Source organism: Lampris incognitus, chromosome 12 (assembly GCF_029633865.1).
Source record: "Lampris incognitus isolate fLamInc1 chromosome 12, fLamInc1.hap2, whole genome shotgun sequence".
Classification (NCBI taxonomy): domain Eukaryota; kingdom Metazoa; phylum Chordata; class Actinopteri; order Lampriformes; family Lampridae; genus Lampris; species Lampris incognitus.
In genome coordinates, this window is record NC_079222.1 from 25233735 (window position 1) to 25259223 (window position 25489).

The following is a 25489-nucleotide window of genomic DNA, read 5'->3' on the forward strand; positions in this document are numbered from 1 at the left end:
GATTAAGTGTCCACGCCCCCACTTCCACTAACATCAAGACCACCAACATCAGGCCGCAACTGGTCCCACTCTTAACAGCAAAGACAGTCCTCCTCCGTCAGCATCCAATAGCAGCACCCAATAGAAACACCACCAGGCTCATGAGCTGTGTCCTGACAACAGCTGCTCGTCTCACTTCTACCTGTTGCCCCTCCCATGCACTCCTTGCCCTCTCTTTAATTAGCTGGACCAGCACTGAATTGAAAGGCCTCCTCCACTTCCTTAGAACTGGGTAAATACTCAGCTATGACTGTGCAAAGAAACCCTCGCTGATAAGAATGCTACTTCAACTGGACGTTCAGCTGATTTTGTGTTGTGGACATCTGAAAACACACCCCAATGCAGCTACAGCGGAAGAACAAATAAGAAAATGAGCAAAAAAAAGGCCCATCACTTTGCCGACTGACTGTATTGGCATTGTTTTTTCATTATGGAAGGTGTTTGCAGACACCTCATAACATTCTAGGACTGTTAGTGACAAAAAGAGCTCTTTAAGTGGATGTTGTTTGACGATCAGAAAATTATTACATTTTGACATGCTGCACAGTATTGACTATTCAATACTGACCCCCCCCCTTTTCTTCCCAATTGTATCCTGCCAATTAACCCACTCTTCCGAGCCATCCCGGTCACTGCTCCACCCCCTCTGCCGATCTGGGGAGGGCTGCAGACTACCACATGCCTCCTCCGATACATGTGGAGTTGCCAGCCGCTTCTTTTTACCTGACAATGAGGAGTTTCACTTGGCAGATGTAGCACGTGGGAGGATCACGCCATTCCCCCCAGTTCCCCCTCACCCCCAAACAGGCGCCCCAACCGACCAGAGGACATGCTAGTGCAGCAACCAGGACACATACCCACATCCAGCTCCCCACCTGCAGACACAGCCTATTGTGTCTGTAGGGACTCCCAGTAGGCTCCCAGTAGCTGCTCGCATCCAGTTTAAGACTCTGGTGCTAGCCTACAGGGCAGTGGAAGGAACAGCTCCTTCCTATCTCCAGGCCATGGTCAAGCCCTACACCCCCCGTCCAACCACTTCGCTCTGCTGCCTCGGGACGCCTGGTTGCCCCGTCACTCAGAGGCCCCTGCTGCCGATCAACCCAGTCACGGCTCTTTTCTGTCCTGGCCCCACAGTGGTGGAATGAACTCCCCACTGATGTCAGGACAGCGGAGTCACTGCCCATCGTTCGGCACAGGTTGAAAACTCACCTCTTCAAGAACTACTACCCTGTTACTAGCTCGTAGCACTTATTGTATTCACTCATAAAAAAATAAATTAAATAAAATCTCTTTCTCGCGCTTTTACTTTAGCACTGGTTTTGCTCTTAGATGCTTGTTTAGAGAGAAGATGCACTTATGACCTCTGATGACTAGTAGTTCTCCTGATTTCCCACGTTAAATGCACTTATTGTAAGTCACTTTGGATAAAAGCGTCGGCTAAATGACTGTAATGTAATGTAATGTTATGTAGGGACGCCCGACAAAGCCGGAGGCAACACAGGGATTCGAACCGGCGATCTTCGTGTTGTAAGCTAATGGAATAGACCGCTACGCTACCCAGACACCCAATACTGAATTATTTTAAAAGACTCTGCTACCCATCGCACGATTTGACTCCTGACAATGGGAAAACGGGGCTTAAGTTAAAGAAACCGGAATTCTCCATTAAGCTTGAGTCTTCGATAAAACAATGTTCGCCAAAAACCTTCCTTCCAAGATGCTGAAATACGGTTAAGTAAACAGTAAAAAATAACCGCTGTCCCTGTTCCCTTAATGGAGCAAATCCATCTCTGTCTCTGTTCACCAAAGAGGGGCATGGAGAATGGTGCCTAATACTTGACCGAGGTAGCTGCTGAGGGAGAGAAGAAAAAGACTGTTGTCTCCAGATTAAGTGCTGACTGACGAGACTGTCTGCTAAGTCAAAGGACAATAAATCAGCACAGAAACACAAGGGAAATGAGGACAAGCACAGCAGTAAGAGTCTAAAGTGTGTGTGTGTGTGTGTGAGTGTGTGTATGTGTGTGTGTGTGTGTGTGTGTGTGTGTGTGTGTGTGTGCGTGTCTGTGTGTGTGTGTCTGTGTGTGTGTCTGTGTGTGTGTGTGTACCCCTCAGTTCTCAAGGAAATAATGAAATCAGCAGAGGGCTGACCAGAGCTGAAATTGGGGACTGAGGAAAGATGACAAATAAATGTGCATGTTTGAGGTTGCACTTGCACTGGTGTGTGTGTGTGTGTGTGTGTGTGTGTGTGTGTGTGTGTGTGTGTGTGTGTGTGTGTGTGTGTGTGTGTGTGTGTGTGTGTGTGTGTGTGTGTGTGTGTAAGACAGTGTACCCCCTCTATCCCTCCATATACTGCAAGGAATTACAAGGGCAGCTACTACAAGAGGTGGCTATTGTGGAATTTGAGCACATGAGTTATTGTCTTTAAAATCTCAGCGTGATCAATGATAACGATGAGGATATCCTCACACAAGTTCAACACCTCTTTATTCAAAAAGATTCCTCTTTCCATGGCAATTTAGTCTGAGCACACCGAGTAAATTAACAGAAAAACAAAGCTGAACTCTGTGCCCCACCGATCAACCATGATGCACCCATCCATGTGATAGATAGATAGACCAGCTGCAGACAGAGGGAGGTCTACAAACTGCTGGTAGGCTGCTGCAAACTGGCGGGCTGTTCGTGCCAGGTACTTGCACACACTGCACCACGTAAATACAACACACTGCGTCTTTTTGTTTGTCTTTTGTTCAAAACACATCATTTTTTTGAGCGTCTGGGTGGCGTGGCAGTCTATTCCATTGCCTACCAACACGGAGATCACCAGCTCAAGTCCCCATGTTACCCCCGGCTTGGTTGGGCGTCCCTACAGACACAATTGGCCGTGTCTGCGGGTGGGAAGCTGGATTGTGGGTATGTGTCCTGGTCGCTGCACTAGCGCCTCATCTGGTCGGTCGGGACTGGGGGGAATAGCGTGATCCTCCCATGTGCTATGACCCCCTGGCGAAACTCCTCACTGTCAGGTGAAAAGAAGCGGCTTGCGACTCCATATGTATCGGAGGAGACATGTAGTAGTCTGCAGCCCTCCCCAGATCGGCAGAGGGGGTGGAGCAGCGACCAGGACAGCCCGGAAGAGTGGGGTAACTGGCCAAGTACAATAGGGAAGAAAAAGGGGGGAAATCCAAAAAAAAAAAAAACCCGTCATTTTGTTCGAAAATTTCTGATTCATTTTGCGTACACTGCCACCATTATTGTGTGGTGGGGGTGACCGCTCTCACCTTGAACCAGACACACCCACGGGCAAATGGCTGCTTGTTTTATCTGATAGCTGTTGCAATCAATGGTACCAAGTAAAACATAATTACAATGCAGATGCTTATTTTTCCTTAGGTTATTTTTCACATTATCTGGTCTCACATTCACATGAAATGAGGATAACCCGTGTGTGTGCGTGTGTGTGTGTGTGTGTGTGTGTGTGTGTGTACCAGCTCTCTGTATGGAATCTGTCAGGATCCTGTCAGCTGTGTCGTACTTGGTATGGTAGATGAAACCGTTTTCAATGAACGCCAGGTCAATGCCTATACATGAATATGTGGATACAAAGATACTCAGATTAACAGCCAGAAAGATATAAAGAAAGAAGAAAGAGAGATGAAAAGATAGATAATAGATGTAGTTTCAAGCAAAGCCTTTGTAGTCAGCTTTCAAGCCCTTTAAGTCCATCGTTTGCATATCAGTGAGGCACTGGTAGTATGCAAGAAGAGAGGAAAGCACTGTTTTACATATGGAGGGAATCGGGACTTCTTGTGAAACTCTACTGTCCCACTGACGTCTTTAAACTCTACCTGGAATATTTCCAAAGTCCCTGTAGATGCGAAAGTCAGTATCAGATGGGATGATGCCACTCTGGAAGACCTCCTGACCCACCACAGAGGCAAAGGGGTGTTTGGCTGCATTGACATAGGCCTGGACCAACCAAGGGTTCTCTGGACCTAGAGAGTAATAGGGAGGCAGATTTAACACACATTTTGTTTTCCTTTTTCTTTTGTTTTTTGATTTCCCCCCTCTTTTTCTCCCAATTGTACTTGGCCAATTACCCCACTCTTCCGAGCCGTCCCGGTCGTGGCTCCACCCCCTCTGCCGATCCACGGAGGGCTGCAGTGTACCACATGCCTCCTCCGATACATGCGGAGTTGCCAGCTGCTTCTTTTCACCTGACAGTGAGGAGTTTCACCAGGGGGATGTAGTGCGTGGGAGGATCACCCTACTCCCCCCAGTTCCCCCTCCCCCCCAAACAGGCACACCAACCGACCAGAGGAGGTGCTAGTGCAGCGACCAGGACACATACCCACATCCGGATTACCACCCGCAGACACAGCCAATTGTATCTGTAGAGACGCCCGGCCAAGCCGGAGTTAACACGGAGATTCAATCCGGCAATCCCCGTGTTGGTAGGCAACAGAATAGACCGCCACGCTACCCGGACATCCCAGACAGTCCATCATTAACAGGCTGTCACATTCCACTCATTTGCAATCTGTCCAAGGTCTGAGGTGAATCAAAATGCACATACGTCATTGTGCACAAACATCATACACAACAGGAAGTCAGTGGGATACCACTTTCAAAAAACATGCAGACACTAAGTTATTAACTAACAAAATCATCATCTTCCAAACAAGACAGCTTGCTAAACAGCAGCCAAGTCCTGAAAAAACATCCATGTTCATGGGTAGAGCACACACAAATGCAGTGTGTAGCACCTGTTTGAAAGACGACCTCCTTGCCCCCAACACCAGCAGCCTCTAGGTTGATGAAGGCTCGCACTTGTTTGGCCCAGGGATGTTGGGTAATGAATCCATGACTAGCCTAGAGGAAGATTAGAGGGAGGGAGAGAGTGGAACACATGTAAAGACAAAATCGAGAGTGAGCAAAATGAACCAAGTATGACAATGAAGCTGACTGTGTTAATGGTGTGGAGAGACTAGCGAGGCTTACAGCCCTTGGAACATAACAAGTCAACATCCTTGTAAACGCAGTGTAGATATGAGCCCAATTAAATCAGTATGATTTTGGCGGCACAGTGGCGCAGTGGTTAGCACTGCCGCCTTACAACAAGAAGGTCCTGGGTGCGAACCCCGAGGTTGTCCAACCTTTGGGCTCATCCCAAGTCGTCCTCCGTGTGGAGATTGCATGTTCTCCCTGTCTGTGAATGTTCTCATTGATTCAACTCCTTTGGATAAGCATGTTCTCCCTGTGTCTGCAGTGGGTTTTCCCTGGGTGCTCAGGTTTCCCCCACCATCAAAAAAGACATGCATGTTAGGGATAATACTCCTGTCTGTGCCCCTGACCGAGGCATGGCAAGACAAAATGGAGTTGGTCCCCGGGCGCTGCACGGCGGCTGTCCACTGCTCCTAGCTACACAGCTAGGATGGGTCAAAATGCAGAGCGTAATTTCCCTATGGGAATCATTAAAGTATATCAACAGAAAAAACAAAAAAAAGAGTCACCCACATGTCTGACTCTTTCTTTGTCGAGGTTACCTGTAATACATTCTCCTCCGCCCCGTTAAAGAGGAAGACTACTCCGTGATGCAGGGGAGTAGACATGTTGGCTAGAGAATGGAGCACTTCAAGCATCACAGCACAGCTAACGGCATCATCACTGGCACCTAGGACAGCAGGACATATCGGTGAAACAAAATACTAAAAACTTTTCCGTTCCAGAAACATGCGAGCTGCCACCTAACCTTTCAAAATCAGCATATATCAGATTTCTTGATGTGGGCTAATGTGCAACATGAAACTTTACACAGTCTCACATGCACATATGCAATTCATCCCAGTCTCCCCTTCCGCAGTAATCCCTGTAAATGTTACATAAGCAATAGTATGACCGATTACTGAAGTTTCCCAGGATACATTCCTAAACCAATCAGGTCTAGAGCTCTTCCCACCCTCTAATCTCACTGATGGAATAAGTATGTCACAAAGATATGGAAGTTTTTTTTTCCAGTCATTAGAAGATTAAGCATGTTTTCAAAATTCAAAGTTTAGTTTGGAAACAAACTGAATATCAGATAATGGAATAATCATAGTGTGAACATAAGGATAGAACGTATGTGTCTAAGGGACCTTAAAGAGCACTAAGTGACTTATTAGGCAAAAAAAGAATAGATAAATTTAAAAAAAATTAATGTATATATTTATTAAACATTCATTCATTCATTCATTATCCAAACCGCTAATTCTTACTCAGGGTCACGGGATGCTGGAGCCTATCCCAGCAGTCATTGAGCGGCAGGCAGGGAGACACCCTGGACAGGCCGCCAGACCATCACAGGGCCAACACACACACACACACACACACACACACACACACACACACACACACACACACACACACACACACACATTCACACCTAGGGACAATTTAGTACAGTCGAGTCACCTGACCTACAGGTCTTTGGACTGTGGGAGGAAACCGGAGCACCTTGAGTAAACCCACGCAGACATGGGGAGAACATGCAAACTCCACACGACCTGGGATGACCCCCAAGTTTGGACTACCCTGGGGCTCGAACCCAGGATCTTCTTGCTGTGAGGCGACCGGGCTAACCACTGCGCCACCGTGCCACCCCTCCACCGTGCCACTCCTTTTATGTTTATTAACACACATGATTATTACATGTATGTCACATGTAATACAGTGAACATTTTTACTTAGAATATGTTTATTAAACATGTTTTAAGTAAATCTACACTCACAGTAGCTCAAGACTGAAAATGTTTCGTAGGTTTAAAATAAATTAGACTCCTCTTCTTCTTCTTTCAGCTTTTCATGGGTTGCCGGAGTGGATTGTACAGTTTTCATTGGCACCCTGTTTGGGCACAGTACCAATGGCAGCCGTTGTTAACCCAGGCCTCAGCCAATCCCGTACTGAGCCTCGACTGATCCGATAAGGTCTTGTCAATCTGCATAATGATTTGGCAAAATTTTACACAAGATGCCCTTTCTGACACAACCACTAACCCTATGGACGGGGGCACAGGTAAAGCACTGGATGCCATCCCAGTATTCATGGACTTGTGCCCATGCTTGTCGCTATGTTTAAAATAAAATAAAATAAAATGTTTAAAATAAACAAGAATAAGCCATTTTTTCCAGCATAGCATGGGTCGCCATCACGGAGGCTACCATGTTAACCACCATGTTCAGACCGTGTGAACAGACATGTTTACTTGCCATAGAAGAAAAAGAGCTTTGCGCTCATTGGCCTTGTCAGTTCAGTGCAAGTCAAGCATGGAGGATCATCAATATACCTTACTGGCAGACACAACAGGGGTGTCAACAACAATTGGGCCTAAAAAGAGAGAAAAAAAAGTTGAAAACTTTAAGACCAAAAATGGCAGGAAATGAGAGTGAATATTGTATGGACTTCTTAAGATGGAAAGTTCGGGAAAATGACAAACGATTTCCAAGTGATGCCAAAGCTGCTTGTTTTCTATTAGACAGGTAACTAACCGAACTAATTATTTTTGTTTGCCCCCGTGTCTTTACCATCTGCATTTTATCATGAGTCATTACTTTTCCATGTCAAATACTACATGAGTGGGAGCGATAGTTTACTAGATAAGTTGTTGCATCTGGAAGAGAGGCTCAGCTGCATCTAAGCCCATGGTATCAGCAGAGTTTAAGTGTCATGTTGGCTGTTCTAATTCATGGACGTTTTGCTGTCTGGCTCTGCCTTATGGGGTCCCAGGCACAAGGTGGCTCATTGAAAATTTGCATATATGTACCACGTCACTGGGCTCATCAGTACCACTATACACAGATCAGCCAAAACATTAAAACCATCTGCCTAATATTGTGCAGGTCCAACTCGTGTCACCTAAACAGCTCTGATCTGTCGAGGTATGGACTCCACAAGACCTCTGAAGGAGTCCTCTGGTATCTGGCATCAAGACGCTGGCAGCAGGTCCTTTAAGTCCTGTAAGTTGCGAGGTGGGGCCTCCATGGATCGGACTTGTTTTTCCAGCAGATCAGACAGATGCTCGATCGGATTGAGATCTGGGGAATTTGGAGGCCAAGGCATCACCTTGAACTCTTTGTCATGGTCCTCAAACCATTCCTGATCAAATTTTGCAGTGTGGCAGGGCACATTATCCTGCTGAAAGAGGCCACTGCCATAAGGGAATACTGTTGCCATGAAGGGTGTGCCAGGCCTGCAATGATGTTTAAGTAGGTGGTATGTATCCAAGTAACATCCACATGAGTGCCAGGACCCAAGGTTTCCCATGAGAACATTACCCAGAGCATCACACTGCCTTTGCCGGCTTGCCTTCTCTCCCCATAGTGCATCCTGATGTCATCTCTTCTTCAGGTAAACAACACAAATGCACCTGGACATCCACATAATGTAAAATAAAACATGATTCATCAGACCAAGCCACCTTCTTCCACTGCTCCATGCTCCAGTTCTGATGCTCAGGTGCCCATTGTAGGCGTTTTCGATGGTGGACAGGGGTCATCATGGGAACTCTGACCTGTCTGCGGCTATGCAGCCCAAGGGGCAGCAAGCTGTGATGCACTGTGTGTTCTGACACTTGTCTATCATAGCAAGTATTTACTTTTTGAGCAATTGAGCTAAAGCAGCTCTTCTGTGGGATCGGACCAGACAAGCTAGCCTTCTCTCCCCACACACATCAATGAGCCTTGGTCACCCATGACCCTGGTGCAGACTCACCAGTTGCCCCTTTTTGGATCATTTTTGGTAGTTACTGACCACTGCATACTGGGAACACCCCACAAGACCTGCCGTTTTGGAGATGCTCTGAGCCAGTCGTCTATCCGTCAAAATTTGGCCCCTGTCAGAGTTGCTCAGATCCTTACGACTGCCCATTTTTCCTGTTACCAACACATCAACTTCAAGAACTGACTGTTTACTTGCAGCCTAATATATCCCACCTCTTGACAGGTGCCATTGTAACAAGTAGCATAGTGGCCCAGTGGTTAGTACTGTTGCTTGACAGAAAGACGGTCCTGGGTTCGAACCCCAGTCTATCCTAGGTCCTTTCTTTGTGGAGCTTGCATGTTCTCCCCATGTCTGCATGGGCTTCTGCCAGGTGCTCCAGTTTCCTCCCACCATCTCTGACTGTTTACATATCACACTCCCCTCCCGGAAACTCCGTCGCCCACAGTGGCACCCCACAGTACTGTTTTGCCCGCTAGCTCCCCCTACTGACTTTCTACAGCTAAATTCAGCAACTCCACCAGGGTTTGTTTACATATGCAAACCTTGGTCTTTGGGCAGAGGAGGCGGCCTCACCCTGATCAATCGCGATAACATAAAACTAACGCCACTCTCTCAACCTGATCAATCTTCCTTTGTACTGCTGGCTGTTAGGCTCTATGAACCTACACCCATCATTATTGCTGCTTTGTACAGACCACCTAAGAGAACGAATATTTTTATCACTGAACTCTCGACAATTTTAACCACCCTTAGTGCAATGTCTCAGAATATAATCCTAATGGGGGATTTAAATGTTCATTTTGATAACACTGGCAATATGTTCATTAAAGACTTTAAAGCAATGTTTACTTTAAATGATTTTAAATAATTACTTGCATCTTACACAATAGGTCAACTTTACAACGCACACCAAGGGTCATATCCTTGACTTAGTTTGCTGTTCTGGCATCACACCACCTCTGCTGAACCACCCATCTCTGACCATAAAGCTGTGTTACTGAACACCATCCTACTGCTCAGTAAATCAAGGGTGCATCATACCATATCATACCGCAACTTGAGATATGTTAATCCAGATGACCTCAGCAGTTTAATTACCCCAAATCCCACTCCTGCTCCCACCTCCTCACTCCCTGATCTTATGGATTACTACAAAAATATTTTATCTTCTGCACTTGATACTTTAGCCCCTCTGAAAACATGGGTTATCTAATTTGCCCATACTGCTCCCTGGTACACACCGGAATCACGTCAGCTCAAAGCTATAGGTCGGCGCCTTGAGAGGCATTGCACCAAGCCTGGACTTGCTGTTCACAAACAAATGTATTCAGATCATATACTCCATTACAAAAATGCTCTTTCAACAGCTAAAACATCATATTATGCAAACCTTATCAGTACAGTTGAAGGGAATACTGGGACCATCTTCTCCACAGTTAAAAGGTTACTAGATCTACCTGAAACCACCAGTAACCTTTCTAATGAAGAATGCTCTGCTTTTTTGAAGATTTTCAACTCCAAAATTAGTACCATTCATGAGCAGCCAGCCTCTGCTAACATCATGCAGACTGACTTACCATTATTAGCAAGCACAATGAAACTGTCCCAATCCACTGTCCTATGTGACTTCAATCTTCCAACTGAAAATCACATTTCTGAAATTATTACTAAGTCTATCTAGCACCTCCACAAGTCACCTGGATCCAATTCCCACAACCCTAGTTAAAACATGCCTGCCTTCTATCATCTCCCTGATAACCTCCATCATCAACTCTTCTCTGTCCATTGGTACAGTTCCCCCTTCACTGAAGGTTGCCATAATCAGGCCAGCTCTTAAAAAAATTATTTAGATTCTACTGACCAAAACAACTACCAGCCTATTTCCAACTTACCATTCATCTCCAAAATCCTTGAGAGGGTAGTTGCATCTCAACTCCAGATCTACTTGATAAGAATAATCTCTTTGAACAACTCCAATCTGGCTTTTGCCCCAAACATAGCACAGAAACAGCCCTGGTAAATATCACTAATGACCTTCTTCATGCAGCTGACTCCTGTCTACTCTCTAGCCTCATCCTCCTTGACCTCACCGCAGCCTTTGATACTATCACTGTTCCCCCAATGAGAAGAGTCCACAATGACTCTACACAGTAGCGGAGAATAAAGGTCTCTCCTCGCCTGTTCCACCTCACTACGCCCAGACTGACAGTATGGAAGGAAACTTACCAATGGTGCTCCTGCTCGGAAGTTCCTTCTGTGCGAGCTTTCCTCCCATCAACCACAACATTGATAGCGCTGGACATGATCTCGTCACCTTAAAAGGCATCGGCGAGAGCCTATCTCCAATTCACCAATATGGAGTGTAGGATGGCTCATCGGATGATGGGACACCTTTAGATTGAGCCTGCACTGGCTGTCCTTGTAAAATCCTGGAGCTGTGGCTTTTGGACAGCAAGCCGCAACCGCCTTCACATCTGCACCGGCAAATTGCATCCCTGACAGACAAGTCCTTTGCTTGCGCCAGTCAGGGAGCAGCAACTGCCAATAATGTGGCTCTACTTTCCGCTGATCTTTCCTTTATGTCAATAGAGAAGCAGAGCCTGAATGTTGAGGAGATGGAGACGATGACAAAATTAATTGGAGTCATCCTCCACCAAACCCAAACCCTTGCTTTGATGTGCAGTAGGATTATGGCGAGGTACACCATGATCCAGCGACACCTCTGGCTCAACCGAGCCCCCTGCTGAGCTGTGCGTGCTATCGGTGCATCCAAACTGTCAATGTCGATGGCAGCTCTGCCACGCTCAAACCTAACCTGCGCATGTGGATGAAATTGAAAAGATCCTCCATATATTATGCCCCATCCAAGTGCTGTCTCACTATATCAGTAGAACAGAAGCTGTTTGTGTGTTATGGAGACTCATCACAAAACCAAGAGCTCTCTAAGCAGCGTTTGTCTCACAAGCTGTGTAAGGGCATCACCCATGCATATGCCAATATGCACCAGTATGCCCCAGTGAAGATTAGAACTTATTCCACACACGGCATCAGTCTCAGCTGCACTGTCTGGGGGGGGGGGGGGGCAGTGGAAAACATCAGCACGACCACATTTTTGCCTTCCCCTTGCCCATTTATTTGTTTGTTACTAAATGATGGATATAGCTGAGAATTCTGTCACTCCGCCTCGAGTCCTGTTTTTTTTCTAGCCAGGCCAATGACTCTCACTAGTGTTCCTGTTGGACACTTGGATGACAACTAGAACTTTATACCACTCAACCTTCTCTTTAGCCCTGTTCTGGTTTTTATGCACAGAAAACCCGCAGTCTAACTCCCTCGGTTACAAGTTGTGATTCGTCTTACTAGCCTCCAGGCTCTTCTTTCACAGCCCCTCATTGCCTACCCCCTCAGGTGTTCTGTATGCTAACGGGAACATGCTTGCACTCAGGTAAACCAACTCATCTCAGAGCCGGTTACAATGCGTAACCTGGTGCTCTGGCTCCATCTTCCCCTCCTCCAAACAGCGATTATGCTTCAGGAGATAAGAGGTATTAATAACGTCAGAAAGTTGAGGGGGTTATGTCTTTATGCATGCTCAATAGTCCAGGTAAGGAAATTACAGAAAGGTCAATCATTCATCTGGACACAACATTTAGTAGGAGAAATGTTTCATCACTCATCCAAGTGACTTCGTCAGTCTCAACTGATGGCAGGTATCCCAAAACCATATAAACAGCACAGTTGCATAATAACCAAAATCAACGATTAGTTTCATATGCAAATTGGCGTGACCATTAACTAGACTTCCAATGGCCATGTGTACTATTCACAGAAGATTGGGGAATAGTTGCAATCACAGCATTGTAAGATGGCGACAGATGTGCTCTTACCCCGCCCCCCCCCCCTCACACACACACACACACACAGTTCAGGTATGATTGTTCTCATCACATAGGGGGCCTCTTTGACTCCCTGTTCAAACCAGCGTTCCTCCCTATCAAGGCTGGGCACATCTTCATCCTTGAAAGAGTGGCCACTGGCCTGTAGATGGCTGTAGACTTCGGCCTGGCCTGATGCGTTAGCTCTCCTGTGTTGTGCCATCCTCTTAGTTTTGGGGTTTGAAAGCAACAAGATGTGGTGATTGGAAGATATGCGTCTCCGCTGTTCTGACACTCCTGCCACATATGGAATCACCACTGGTTTACGCTTAGGCAGCTGTTGTCCTTCTCCTCTCTTTGATCAGCTGGTGAACTGTTTGGGCATCTTCCTGGCTTTGATAAACGACCAGTTAGGATAACCACACTTAACCAGGGTCTGTTTAATGTGGGATTTCTTCCCTTCCCTGTCCACTGTGTCAGCGGGGATGTTGTCAGCTTGGTGGTTCAGTGTCCTGATGACTCCTCGTTTGTGCTCCAGTGGATGATGAGAGTCAAACCTTGAGTATTGATCAGTATGTGTTGGTTTACAGTAAATATCAAAAATCAAATGTCCTCATCACCAATTGCAATTTCATAGTCTAAGAAGGCTGCCCCATCATTTTTCACATCCTCCCTGGTGAACTTGATGTGGTTGTCCACCGAGTTAATGTGGTCAGTGAAATGTGGTACATCCTGAGATTTCATTTTAACCTACGTGTTGTCCACAAATCTGAACCAATGGCTAGGTGGTGCCCCTGGATAGGAAATCAGAGCCTTCTTTTCCACTTCCTCCATACACAAGTTGGCCACTATAGGTGAAACTGGGGAACCCATAGCACACCCATGCTTCTGCCTATAGAACTGCCCTCTGTATGTGAAGTATGTGGACTGAAGACACAGCTTCAGGAGCAGACACACTTGGTCTGTGTTAAGGGTGGTGCTATTGCTAAAGGTGGGGTCGTCCTGGAATTTCATATGGACCACCTCCATTGTGTCATCAACTGGAGCGCACATGAAGTGAGATGTTAACATCATACGAGACCATTGTTTCATCCACCTCAATAATGCCCCTAACCTTATCCACAAAAATCCATAGTGTTCTGAATGTGATGTTCATTACTGCTTACCAGCGGGTTAAGTATAGATGCCAGATACTTAGAGATGTTATAGGTCACGGAATTAATCATACAAACAATAGGCCATATTGGCAGATCCTGTTTATGTGTCTTAGGTAAATCAGACAGACTAGGTGTAGCTTCCCCTGGGTATAATCCATGGTACAAAATTCTGTCAATAGCATTGTCCTGTTCTAACAGCTTCACAAAATCTATCACCTTTTTCTTGTAGCCACTGCTTGGATCTCATTTCAGAGGCTCATAAGTATTCATGTCACTGAGTAACATCATAACTTTCTCATGATAGTCTGTCTGGTTTAATAAAACAGAGCATCTGCCTTTGTCCACCGGAAGGATGATAATGGTATTGTCCTTACTGAAAGTTGTGAGTGCATTCCTCCCGTCTCTGCTGATGTTGGATGGCGGCGCCTTTGCATTGCTGAGGCAGGTTGAAACTTTTGTCCGCAGTTGCTCCGCTTCCGGGTCCGTGATGTTGTTGTTACAGATTGCTGATTCCGTGGCTGTGATCAGTTCCATTAGCAGGATTTGCCTCAGTGTAATAGCAAAATTCAGCCCCTGACCAAGGATTTCTTTCTCCGCCTGGGTCAATTGTCTGTCGTCATCGCTGACGTATATCTGGTGTCCGTCTCTTTGTCTGCTGTTGAGGGTGCCGTCCGTTGTCTGCCGATGTCTCTGGCATGCAGCAAATAGGTCAAACTTCTTTTACTGCCTGGTTTTGAACTTTTCATGTTGTGTAAGACAAACCTTCTCTGTGAACTCAATCACACATTGGAAAGTGGTCTCATCTAGACACGGTGTGAGTCTCTGTTGGATGTGCTCTTCTTTGGCTTTCAAAGCTTCGATGGTAAAATTAGTTTGTCTCACCCGTTCATTCAACAGCTGGCTCTGTGCCTTCAGGAGGATCTTTTTAGCTCGGTGGCCATTGACCAAAGATTTCATTTGCAGGCTCTTAAGTGTAATCCCACTCTGTCTGCTCCTGAGGCTGAATCTCAGGTGGTTCCTGAAGTCTGCCATCTTACACACTGTTTGCTCATACTCATGTACAAGTGTAAGACAATCCTCACCGAAATGAGTCAGTCATAATCCAGATAAGGAAATCACAGAAAGGTGAATCAGTTCATCTGGACACAATGTTTAGTGGGAGAAACGGTTCACTGAGTTCGTCAGTCTCAACTAACTGCAGGTATCCCCCAACCTTATAAATGGCACAGTTGCACAGACCAAAACCAACGATTACTTTCATATGCAAATTGGTGTGACCATTAACTAGAGTTTCAATGGCCATGTGTACTATTCACAGAGGATTTGGGAATAGTTGCAACCACAGCATTGTAAAATGGCATGGGGGTTATGTTTCTGAAATAATTTTCTTTCCAGGCTAACTGAATTGGTGGTATTCTTGAGGCACCATTATTTTCGTCACAGTGAATTAAGACTTCTCTGGTGTGCTGCCAGAAGTGTGCAGCACTCTTTTTTGTTGATTAGTGCATCTAACCCACACTTGATTGAATTCGATAAATAGGTGTGGCTCTTAAACGGGTCTGCTCTTCCTTCTATTGTAGCAATGCAGCAAAGTGTACCACGCTCTTCTTGTGTGATTTGGCCCCATTTCCCACACTTTGATTTAATTCCATCAATGAACATGGTCCTTATTGCCTGTTTACTTATCCCCCCCTCAGTTGAGGGGGGAGACTGTATGTATGAGTCGATGACACTCCCTATACTACTCTTTCTGTTGGAGAAGATGTTACATGGGAAGTCACCGATTTCAATCTCTGCTCATATGGTTAGCAGGGGTTGTATTAATCTGGGCTCCACTCTTTGCTTTGCCTTATCCAATGAGGCAAAGCTAGACAGAAAAGCCTACATGAAATAAAACAATAGTTACATGTGGTAACAAGTTCTATGATCATAGGAGAAGCCACCAAGCTTTGCTTCCTTACTGTCCCCACAATTCATGAAAGAAATGTCGGAAGAGTGAACATCAGGCAAACTGGAATTATATAGTCATACTGATGGGCAGGGCCCACTGAGTAGGTACATGTATGCAAATTGTCAGTGAGTCGCTCCATGCCTGGGCTTCGACCCCATAAGGCAAACCTAGACTGCTTCGCCTACAATCATCATAGAACTTGATTTGCCATAAATAACTACTGTATTAGAGGGCAAGGAAGAACTTTCATGGAAAATCAATGGGGAAATCGTTTAGTGGACCTTTAAGGATTTATCTGAATGTATAGGTAGAGGCTTATGACGAATGACAAAATGAGCTATCTAATATATATGCAATGACCTAAAAGCTATGACAATAAACCCTCTACTTATGCTTGACTTCAGGTTTAGGTGGACATTTAAGTGAAAACATAACTCTACTCATATAACTAAACAAATGTGTAGCATTTTCTTGACATCACCCAACTCTGCTAAACTGTCGGCAAAGCCTGAAATGAAGAAATATACAGATGAGAGCTCTGATTACTGTCAAGTGCATCTTGATAACAATTCACTAATTTCCCCTTTCAAACACAGTACATTGAAGCAAGTTTGCTACATTTACATTGGCAAGTGACAGACATGTGAAACACCCATATAAAGCAAAAACCTGGGAAAGACCAGATTCATTTCCACCTCTTGCATTTGGGAGTACTGGGGAGAAAGAATCACCCAGCAGAACTTTAAGAATGTAAAAAGTGGGAACAGTGGAGGTAGCATGTGACCGCCTGAGATTAGACAGACTGGTGGTAAGGAACACAATTAATAGAGAAAGAAAACGAAGAAAGAAAAAAAAACACGAAGTTAAGATCAGAGGGAAAGTGAGATGGAGGGAGAGAATCATGTGCTGTGGCTTTTTGAGATTGTTGGGGGTTGGGGCCTGTTTAGTCGAGGCCTGGACAACATTTGTGCCACTGTCACTGCCACTTATTCCAGAGACAGATTCAGCTTTGTCCCTTGTTTATCTCTGAACCCCACTCATATTCAACAATTCCCATCTGCTGATCATTGAAACTTTGGGATGCGAAGATGCATTATAACTATTAAAGGTAATGTGAATCGTTCAGGAACTTCCATCATGGAATTAAGATATTACAACTCTATAAAATATACATGCATACATGCTAGGGCAAATTTTCAATATATTAATAACATTTAGCCTCTTATCTAACCCCATTCACAGAGCACACCCAAACACATGTATGGACACCCATGTATGGACTCAATGCAGGATCAAACTGCCTTTTATCAATAAGCAATGTGATCACTGAACAATCTAGATATGATGCACTGATCATTTTAAGGCCCTCTGTTCTTGAAGCATAACACAACAGATAGTGAGAGGGCAGTAATAAAGACAGCAGTTATTCCCTAATGTTAATTTATTCGCGGAAACTCAACTGAAACATACTCTTTTCAAGCCACACACTGGTTCACATTTCCACTCTAGCACATTCATAACTGAGAGCTTCCTAGTAAACCACAGTATTCTGTTTATATGTCATCTTCTGTATGTGTAGCCCCAACCAACCTCTTTGCAAATATCCATCAACTTTTGGTTGTATAAAAAAACTTGGTACGCTATGAGTAACTACAGAGAACTAGAACACAACACAAACCGTTAAGAACTAGAGGCCCATCTATTATCACTGTTTAGTGACAACATACCCTGAAAAATTGCTATACATGACATTCAGTACCAGCATCTCAGACCAAAACAAAACAAATCTCCCCTCCCTTCACGTTCCTCCCCCCTCTCTTCACATTCTTGGCAATTATTTCTATCATTGGAATATTGATTTTTACAGTATAGAGTTATTTCATTAACATTAGTAACGTATTCAGCTTGGTAAGGAGTTATTTCTTCAATCTGCCGAGTGACCTAAATCCATGTAACATAATTATTAGCTTGCGAGCTATCCTGCCAACACTAGCTACCTCACATGCACTAACATGCATGCCCAATACACTAAGATGCACGTGTAGCCAGACCGGCTCCCAAAACACAGAACTCCACTATCTCTTCACATAGCAAATAGTTGTTTGCTGCTATATTAATGTTCTAAATATAATGTATAGCACCTTTACTGTACTAGAGATTTCAATAAAATGGGTTATTGCCAGTTCAGTCATGGGAAGAATTTATTTTTAGCCAGTAGAAATAAAATCTGTCAAAAGCCAGTGGATCACTGTACCTGGACTGTTGGCCACAGTGTCAAAGTGGCAATTGGCCAGCATCAGATGCTGTGCCCCAGCCTTAGGCTCTAGCCTGACAGCAATGTTGGTGACACGGTCATAGAAGCTGGTGAAACCCCCAAGAAAGTCAATGGAGAAGGTGCCTGTTGGACGTTGCACATCAACTGTAACCCGGTGGGGGCCTGAAGTACTCTCACTTTGAATGTGCTTAATCTGCTCCAGCAGGTAGCCCACTGTCAACACTTCATTTTCCTGGCTGCCCACTGGCCTCGGGCCCACACTGGTGATGTGCTCCAAGTGCCGCCTTTGTTGTACAATTGGACAGGGATGGAGACGAGACCAGAGGGGAGGGGGAGAGAAAAAGATAGAGACAAAGTCAGAAAAAACCATGGTCGTGTTAAAAGAGCAACTAAGCTCCCTTAAGGAAGCCAGCCTAAATAGTTCCCTATTGCTGTTATTTCTGTCTCAGTGAGTGAATCAAATCATAATGACATCCAATCAATTACCAGTTTTCAAAAGCTTGGCCAATATGTACACAGCAGCAAAACAATTTAAATATGACCTAGACTAGCTGAACCAGTAAAAGTAGCACCTCATTACTAACTGATACAAACAATCATTACAGTCACTGTACCCTAATAATCTGTCTTTTCTGTTCTCTCTTACTGACAAAATACTCCAGTAAGAGGATGGATCCATCCTAACCTGCCAGTCACACAGACACCAACATATAACATCACACATGGAAGTTGACACTTGAGTGCTATAGTTCTGGGGTTGGCTAACACTTGAATGTGTCTGTGTGTGCATGTGCAAGGACATACGTCCAGCCAAGTCCAATTTTCTATTGTTTCTACCAACTTGTCTTGGTTATTGCTGAATGTTTGTTTGCACAATTTATATACATCAATGGCTGATCCATATTTTCTCGATAGTGTAAAAGGATACCATCCAAATTAGCCTTTGTGTGTTGACAGCGCTAGAAAGATACTATATATGTGGCATCTTAATGGTCCAACCATCCCCTCTGGCAAAAACAAAAAACAAAAACTGCAGCAGTTTACAATTTGGTGTTGTGCAGCTCCCTGGTGTTGGTCAGCTGATGACCAATTATCCAATTAGAAGTATAGAGAATATTTTGGACATTTCTCCCCAAGTAGATGAAGGCAAATGTATAACAGACAATAATGGACGGTGTTAGATTGCTTATGATCAAGAAAAGATGGATTCCAGGACACAGACCAATTTCATAAAAATCACAACAGAGCCACTGATCTGATATGCATGTGTTGGGTAAATGTGTACTTTCAAGTTTTTCCAGTCTCCTGAGTTACTGAGTTCAGTCCCAGCTTGTTGGTGGCACACCTTGATGTGATACAGTCCATGTATACTATACTTAGATTCATCACTCAAAAAATAAGTCATATGCTTTCATTCATTTTATAGTTGATGTGAATTATTTGTCCTTGATGGCGTACATTCATTGGTGTCCTTGCTATATTACTTTTCAGCTACATCACCTCCCTCAGAACATGGATTTCTGAGGAACTGTACCAAAAATCAACATATGATTCTGTGGAGCAACAGAAAGTGAAAAATACATAGTGTAAATACTCTCGGCCAATGAACATAAACTTTGCTGCTGTTTCATCCAAGACAAAGTGTGTACGTTTTCAGAGGACTTGACTGGGACAGCGTCTCTGTATAGCTTTGATACAACAAAAGTGCTCATTTGGTTTGAAGAGTGGCATTTCTAGAATTTAAATGGGCCTAGTAGCCCAATTTATAACGTTGCTTCTTACTTAAAAAGATAGTAGTATTACGTTAATGAGTGATATCAATGTCCCATTTTAGCGGCTGTATAATTAAATGGAAATAATGAGTTTTAATAAAACACAGCTTTTTACACATTACAAAGCTTCTGGATATGGGGATATCCACCGAAATGCATGTATTTAGGTTACAACAACTAACATTTTCAGGTGTTAAAGTCACTTGTGTTCTTTCCTAGGTCCAGAAAAAAAGGTCTTTGTGATGATTTCTCTAATATAGACAAAAAGCCTAAATAATCTCTACATATATATATATATATATTATATATAATGGTGATGAACATGAGGGCGATGAGTTTGAGCAGAACTGCGACTATATCGATAGGACCTTTGCACAAATGATGATGTCTGATGACATGTTAGGCAATTTCTCTGGTTTTAGCAAAATTTAAGGCACATGTAAAATAACAAGTCGTCGTTTTAAGGGGGAAAGCATCGCTAACCAAATAGTAAAATATACGTTATGCATTATCAAGCTAAGGTTTTACTACCAGGCTAAACTAAGTCGCCTACTTCCTGTAGGCTGTGACACTTCGCCCTGCACTCAGCACTACGCTGGGCGAACCTCAATCTGAGAGGCGACAGATGCAGGACTCTGACCGAGGGGGTTTTACAATGCTAAATCTGTGATAACAGTGTGCAACTCAAGGAATAAATTGAGGATCATCCTGAAGTATTTCCTCAGAACCCCCCCCCCACACACACACACACACACATAACCACACACACACAAACCTTACATCTCAAACAACACCTGGCAAGTCCAGTTACCTTGAAGGAAGGGGAGGGAGGGTATACCCGGTAGCTGTTTCGGGGTCTGATATTCAGGCTACTCAACCAGAGAAAAGGTTAACGCTGTCTAGTCAAACAGTTATAACAGGTGTAAAGTTGTGGGATAGGGGATCAAGTCCGTGAGGGGAAAACCAACTAACCTGGCCCTCACTGCGTTGAATTCGCCAGTCGACTTTCCAATGACGAGCTGCTGCAGCGACAAATGCACGAGTCCCCATAGCACCAAAATAAATACGAGCACCGAGGAAGCCGCGACCCCCTCTCGGAGCAAGTATAGACTCACTTCGGGCTTCTTTTTCGGGTCACTACAATAGTGGTTAATCACACAATTGCTCCGGGAGTCGATGTTCCCTTGCGGTACATTACTTTGGGGTCCGGAAGCTCGTATTCTCCTGATCGTAGTGTCGCTCTCCATCTTTGCCATCACTACATCAGCTGCAAGCGGCGCACGAGCTTCGCTTTTCATAGCGGCCGACGGGAAACGCGGAGGGCCAAATTTGTCCCGAGTCAAACCAGCAAGCGGACGTGCATGTAAACCATTAAGGGGTTGCGTTCTGGTCAGAGAATAATTTAGTCTTAAGGACAGCAGTTTTTAGGACAGTAGAGGGAGGCTCAACCCGGCTAAAGTCAGTGCTTGATTGTTTAGACACAAGCGTTTTAAATTGCTGTTGAAGTGTCTGTTCTCAATTCAAATGGGAAAGCGTTCCAGAGCCATGTACAAACAATGCTGCTTCACTATGGGTCTTAAATTGCGTTCTTGGAATACTTTGACAGAAAATCGTCTGTACATATGAGGGCTCTGTCAATAGAATATTTATACAACATATCAATAATGTAGTCAGGATCAGTAAGTCGATTTACTACTACTACTACTACTACTACTACTAATTTTGGCTGCCCCCGTTAGGGGTCGCCAAAGCGGACCATCCGTTTCCATCTCTTCCTGTCCTCTGCATCTTTCTCTGTCACGCCAGCCACCTGCATGTCAAGTCAAGTCAATTTTATTGGTATAGCACAATATCACAAATTACAAACTTGCCCCAAGGGGCTTTACAGCAACACAACATCCTGTCCTTAGACCATCGCATCGGATAAGGAAAACTTCCTAAAACAAACAAACAAACAAACAAAACCTCTTTAACAGGGAGAAAAAGCAGGAAGAAACCCCAGGGAGAGCAACAGAGAAGGGATCTCTCTTCCAAGACGGACAACGTTCTATGGATGTTGTGTTTACACAATTTGAAAGAGGATAACAGAATTATAATGGAGTTATAAAATCCATGAAGAATACGATGCGTGGAGAGTGTGCTGAGAGGGTGGAAGGAGTTCTTTGAGGGGCTGATGGGTGAAGAAAATGAGAGCAAGAGAGAAGGTTGGATAATGTGGGGATAGTTAATCAGGAAGTGCAGTGGATTAGCAAGGAGGAAGTGAGGGCAGCTATGAAAAGGACGAAGAGGGGAAAGGCAGTTGGTCCTGATGACATACCCGTGGAGGCATGGAGATGTTTAGGAAAGATGGGAGTGGAGTTTTTAACTAGATTGTTTCACACAATCTTGGAAAGTGGGAGGATGCCTGAGGAGTGGAGAAGAAGCATACTGATTTTCAAGATCAAGGGCGATGTGCAGAACTGTAACAACTACAGAGGTATAAAGTTGATCATCCACAGCATGAAGATATGGAAATGAGTAATAGAAGCTAGGTTAAGATGAAAGGTGACGATTAGCAAGCAACAGCATTGTAGCGAATTCGGGGGGGGGGGTAGCTCAGGACGCGAACCCGTGTTTCCCACTCCGCAAGCGACAACGTTAACCAGTCGACTAAAGGATCAGACCCTTTAACTAAGGACCAACGTGTCTACTTATCCATGCACGTTACACTACCCCCTTCGTTCGGGAAGCGCGTTCCCGCGCTTAAGCATATCAGCTCCCTCACGCCTCTGGGCGCACGAGCTTCCAATGACCTCAAGGTCTCACCATCCCACTTCTACACCAATGTAGCGAAGTCGAGGGCCACAGCCGGGACGCGAACCCGTGTCTCCCACTCCGCAATTGACAACGTTAATCAGTCGACTAAAGGGTCCGAGGGCCAACGAGTCTACTTATCCATGCACGTTACAGTATGGTTTCATGCCACGAAAGAGCAGCACAGATGCGATGTTTGCTTTGAGAATGTTGATTGAAAAGTATAGAGAAGACCAGAAGGAGTTATATTGTGTATTTGCGGATTTAGAGAAAGCATATGACAGGGTGTCGAGAGAAAAGGTGTGGTACAGTATGAGGAAGTTGGGAGTTGCAGAGAAGTATGTAGGAGTGGTGCAGGATATGTATGAGATGACAACGGTGAGGTGTGCGGTTTGGGTGGCAGATGGGTTCAAGGTGGACGCGGGATTACATCAAGGATCGGCTCTGAGCCCTTTCTTGTTTGCAGTGTTGATGGATAGGTTGACGGACGAGATCAGGCAGCAGTCTCTGTGGACTATAATGCCCCAGACTGAAGAGCCAGCAGCAGCAGCAGCTGAGTCAGAATCAGGCGTGGGAACTGGTAACAAAAATGTGGTCTTACTTTGTGTGTTTGTGTGTCAGAGGGTCAAAGAGTGACGCAATTTTGATTAGCTAAAATGCTAATGCTACTCATGCCTGTAAATTGGAATGAATTTTATGAATTGCAAATGTCTGTATGGACAGGTCAATGTCATGGTGTACCTTTCAAAGTTACACTGAAATAACAAATGTTTTCATTTTAGCTTATTTCATCATGCCATAACCATTTTGACAATTTCTGTCAAAAAAGTAAAAAAATAAAAAATAAAAAAAACTTGAAATCGCAATATTTTGACTTCCTGAAAAATATGAAAAAAAATTATAAATCTTTTGCGGTGGCTTAATTGTAATGCGTATCACAAGGTACGTGGAAATTTCTACCAGAGTAGGATTACAAAACAGTTTTTGAGGTACACATTTCAATTTTTCAATGTTTAAGACATGTACTTTGAATGGAAATAAGGTGCCAGAGTGCATAAAAAAGTGTCAAAATAGAGCTTGTTTATTAAAAAAAAAAAATCCGAGCCCCTACAGAAGTCCAGGCAAAGCCCCGAATGCCCTCAAATCCTGGAAATTCCCCTGCTGTGCTGTAGGAGATGCAATCCTTTGGATGAGACGTTAAACCGAGGTCCTGACTCAGTGTGGTCATTCAAGATCCCATGACACTTATCTCGAAGAGCAGGGGGGTCCCCAGTGTCCTGGCAAAATTCCCAACCTGGCTGGTCATGTGTGCAATTTAGGTCATGTCACTTTAAGACTGATGACGTTCGCGCATGGAGTGGTGGGAACCGGGAAGTTGATGTGACGTGCAGCAGTGTGTGTTGGAATGGAAGTTTCACTAAAATCACGTTATGGTTTACTCCGTGTCCGTGTGATTCAGTTCGTTAAGTATTAAGTCTAATTAGGTGATCTTGATACACAACAATGGCGACGAGGGTAACAGGTATTTAAGTATGTGAGTGAGTTAGTGAATAGATTGGAAAATGGAGAATAATTTGGGGATCGCGAAGTTTGACTGCTACAGTGATCCCGGGACGATAGGTCCACGCTGGACCAGATGGCTGACAGCATTCGCGTTATTCGCAGACGGGAACGGTCCGAACATAAACGGAGATGCAACAAATGCAACGAAACAAAAGAGAAGAGCTATGCTTCTACACCTCGCTGGAACGGACGTCCAGGCCATCTTCTCCACACTCGCCGACACTGGAGAAGCAATTGATTACAATAAAGCACAAGAAGCACTGAACAAATACTTCGTCCCACAAATCAACAGGCAGGCCTGCGTTCTACAAGTTGACGCAGAGGACTGGTGAGACAGTACGACAGTGAGCCACGGGGCTCAGGCATGCAGCTAAGGACTGTGATTTTGCTGGCGATAGAGATAATCAGATAAGAGACGCCATTTTGAGCAAGTGTGCTTTCGATTATGTACGTAGAAAACTCCTTGAGGAGGGAGATGAGCTGACATTGCTTAAGACAATGGAGATAGCAGCTAAATGTGAGAGAATCGAAATGCAAATGTGTGTTAGTGCAGATACCAACGAGACTGAGACAGTGAACCGTGTTTCGGAAAAAGAGAAAATACCGTCAGAAAGGGAAAAATCCCAAGTGGAGATAAAGACAGCAAATGTGACAAAGTGTGCTATAGATGTGGTCACGGGGGCCATTTTGCAAAAGACTTTTAACTGTCCTGCACGGGGTCAGACCTGCAGAGAGTGTAATGGGAAGGATCACTTTTACAAAATGTGCAAAAGCCAAGGGCAGCAACAACAAACAGTGAAATGTGTGGAAGAGGAAGAACAAAGAGATGCTTTCACAATAAACAATGACAGTAACACAGAGAGAATCACATTCTCAGTAGAAAATGTTAGTCTGAACATGCTCATAGATTCAGGGGCATCTAGCAACATTATAGATGAGAAGACCTGGGAAATACTTGAAGTAGAGAAAATAGTGTGTGAGTCAAGAGTACCCCGAGTTAATCGCAAGCTGTATTCTTATTCATCCAGTGAAACTTGACCGGTAAAGGGGATTTTCACATGTCAGGTAGAAATAGGTGAACGCAGCACGCAGGCTGAGTTCACAGTGATTAAGGGCCAGGGTGAGCCACTGTTAGGGAGAGAAACTGCAATGAAACTAGGGGTGTTGAAAATAGGCACAGACATAGAGCTACAGTCAGAGACATGAAGACTATGATACAGGAGCAATACCCAAGGCTGTTTGAGAGAGTAGGTAAACTGAACATGACGCAGATCTGCCTGTATATCGATGAGACTGTCAAACCCATCACCCA

At 44.5% G+C, this 25489-nt stretch overlaps 1 protein-coding gene across 1 annotated transcript in view; it reads right to left on the reverse strand.

Annotated features, from left to right (window-relative positions):
- Nucleotides 1-21068, reverse strand: part of LOC130122083 (endoplasmic reticulum metallopeptidase 1) — a 42004-nt gene extending 20936 nt beyond the window's left edge. The window contains exons 1-6 of the mRNA XM_056291115.1: nucleotides 20794-21068; nucleotides 18029-18333; nucleotides 5580-5707; nucleotides 4800-4905; nucleotides 3882-4028; nucleotides 3522-3614 (exon numbers count right to left, since the gene is read on the reverse strand). Of these exons, the coding sequence (XP_056147090.1) occupies nucleotides 3522-3614; nucleotides 3882-4028; nucleotides 4800-4905; nucleotides 5580-5707; nucleotides 18029-18333; nucleotides 20794-21068 (1054 nt within the window). The remainder of the gene's footprint in view (nucleotides 1-3521; nucleotides 3615-3881; nucleotides 4029-4799; nucleotides 4906-5579; nucleotides 5708-18028; nucleotides 18334-20793) is intronic.
- Nucleotides 21069-25489: the final 4421 nt, after the last annotated feature.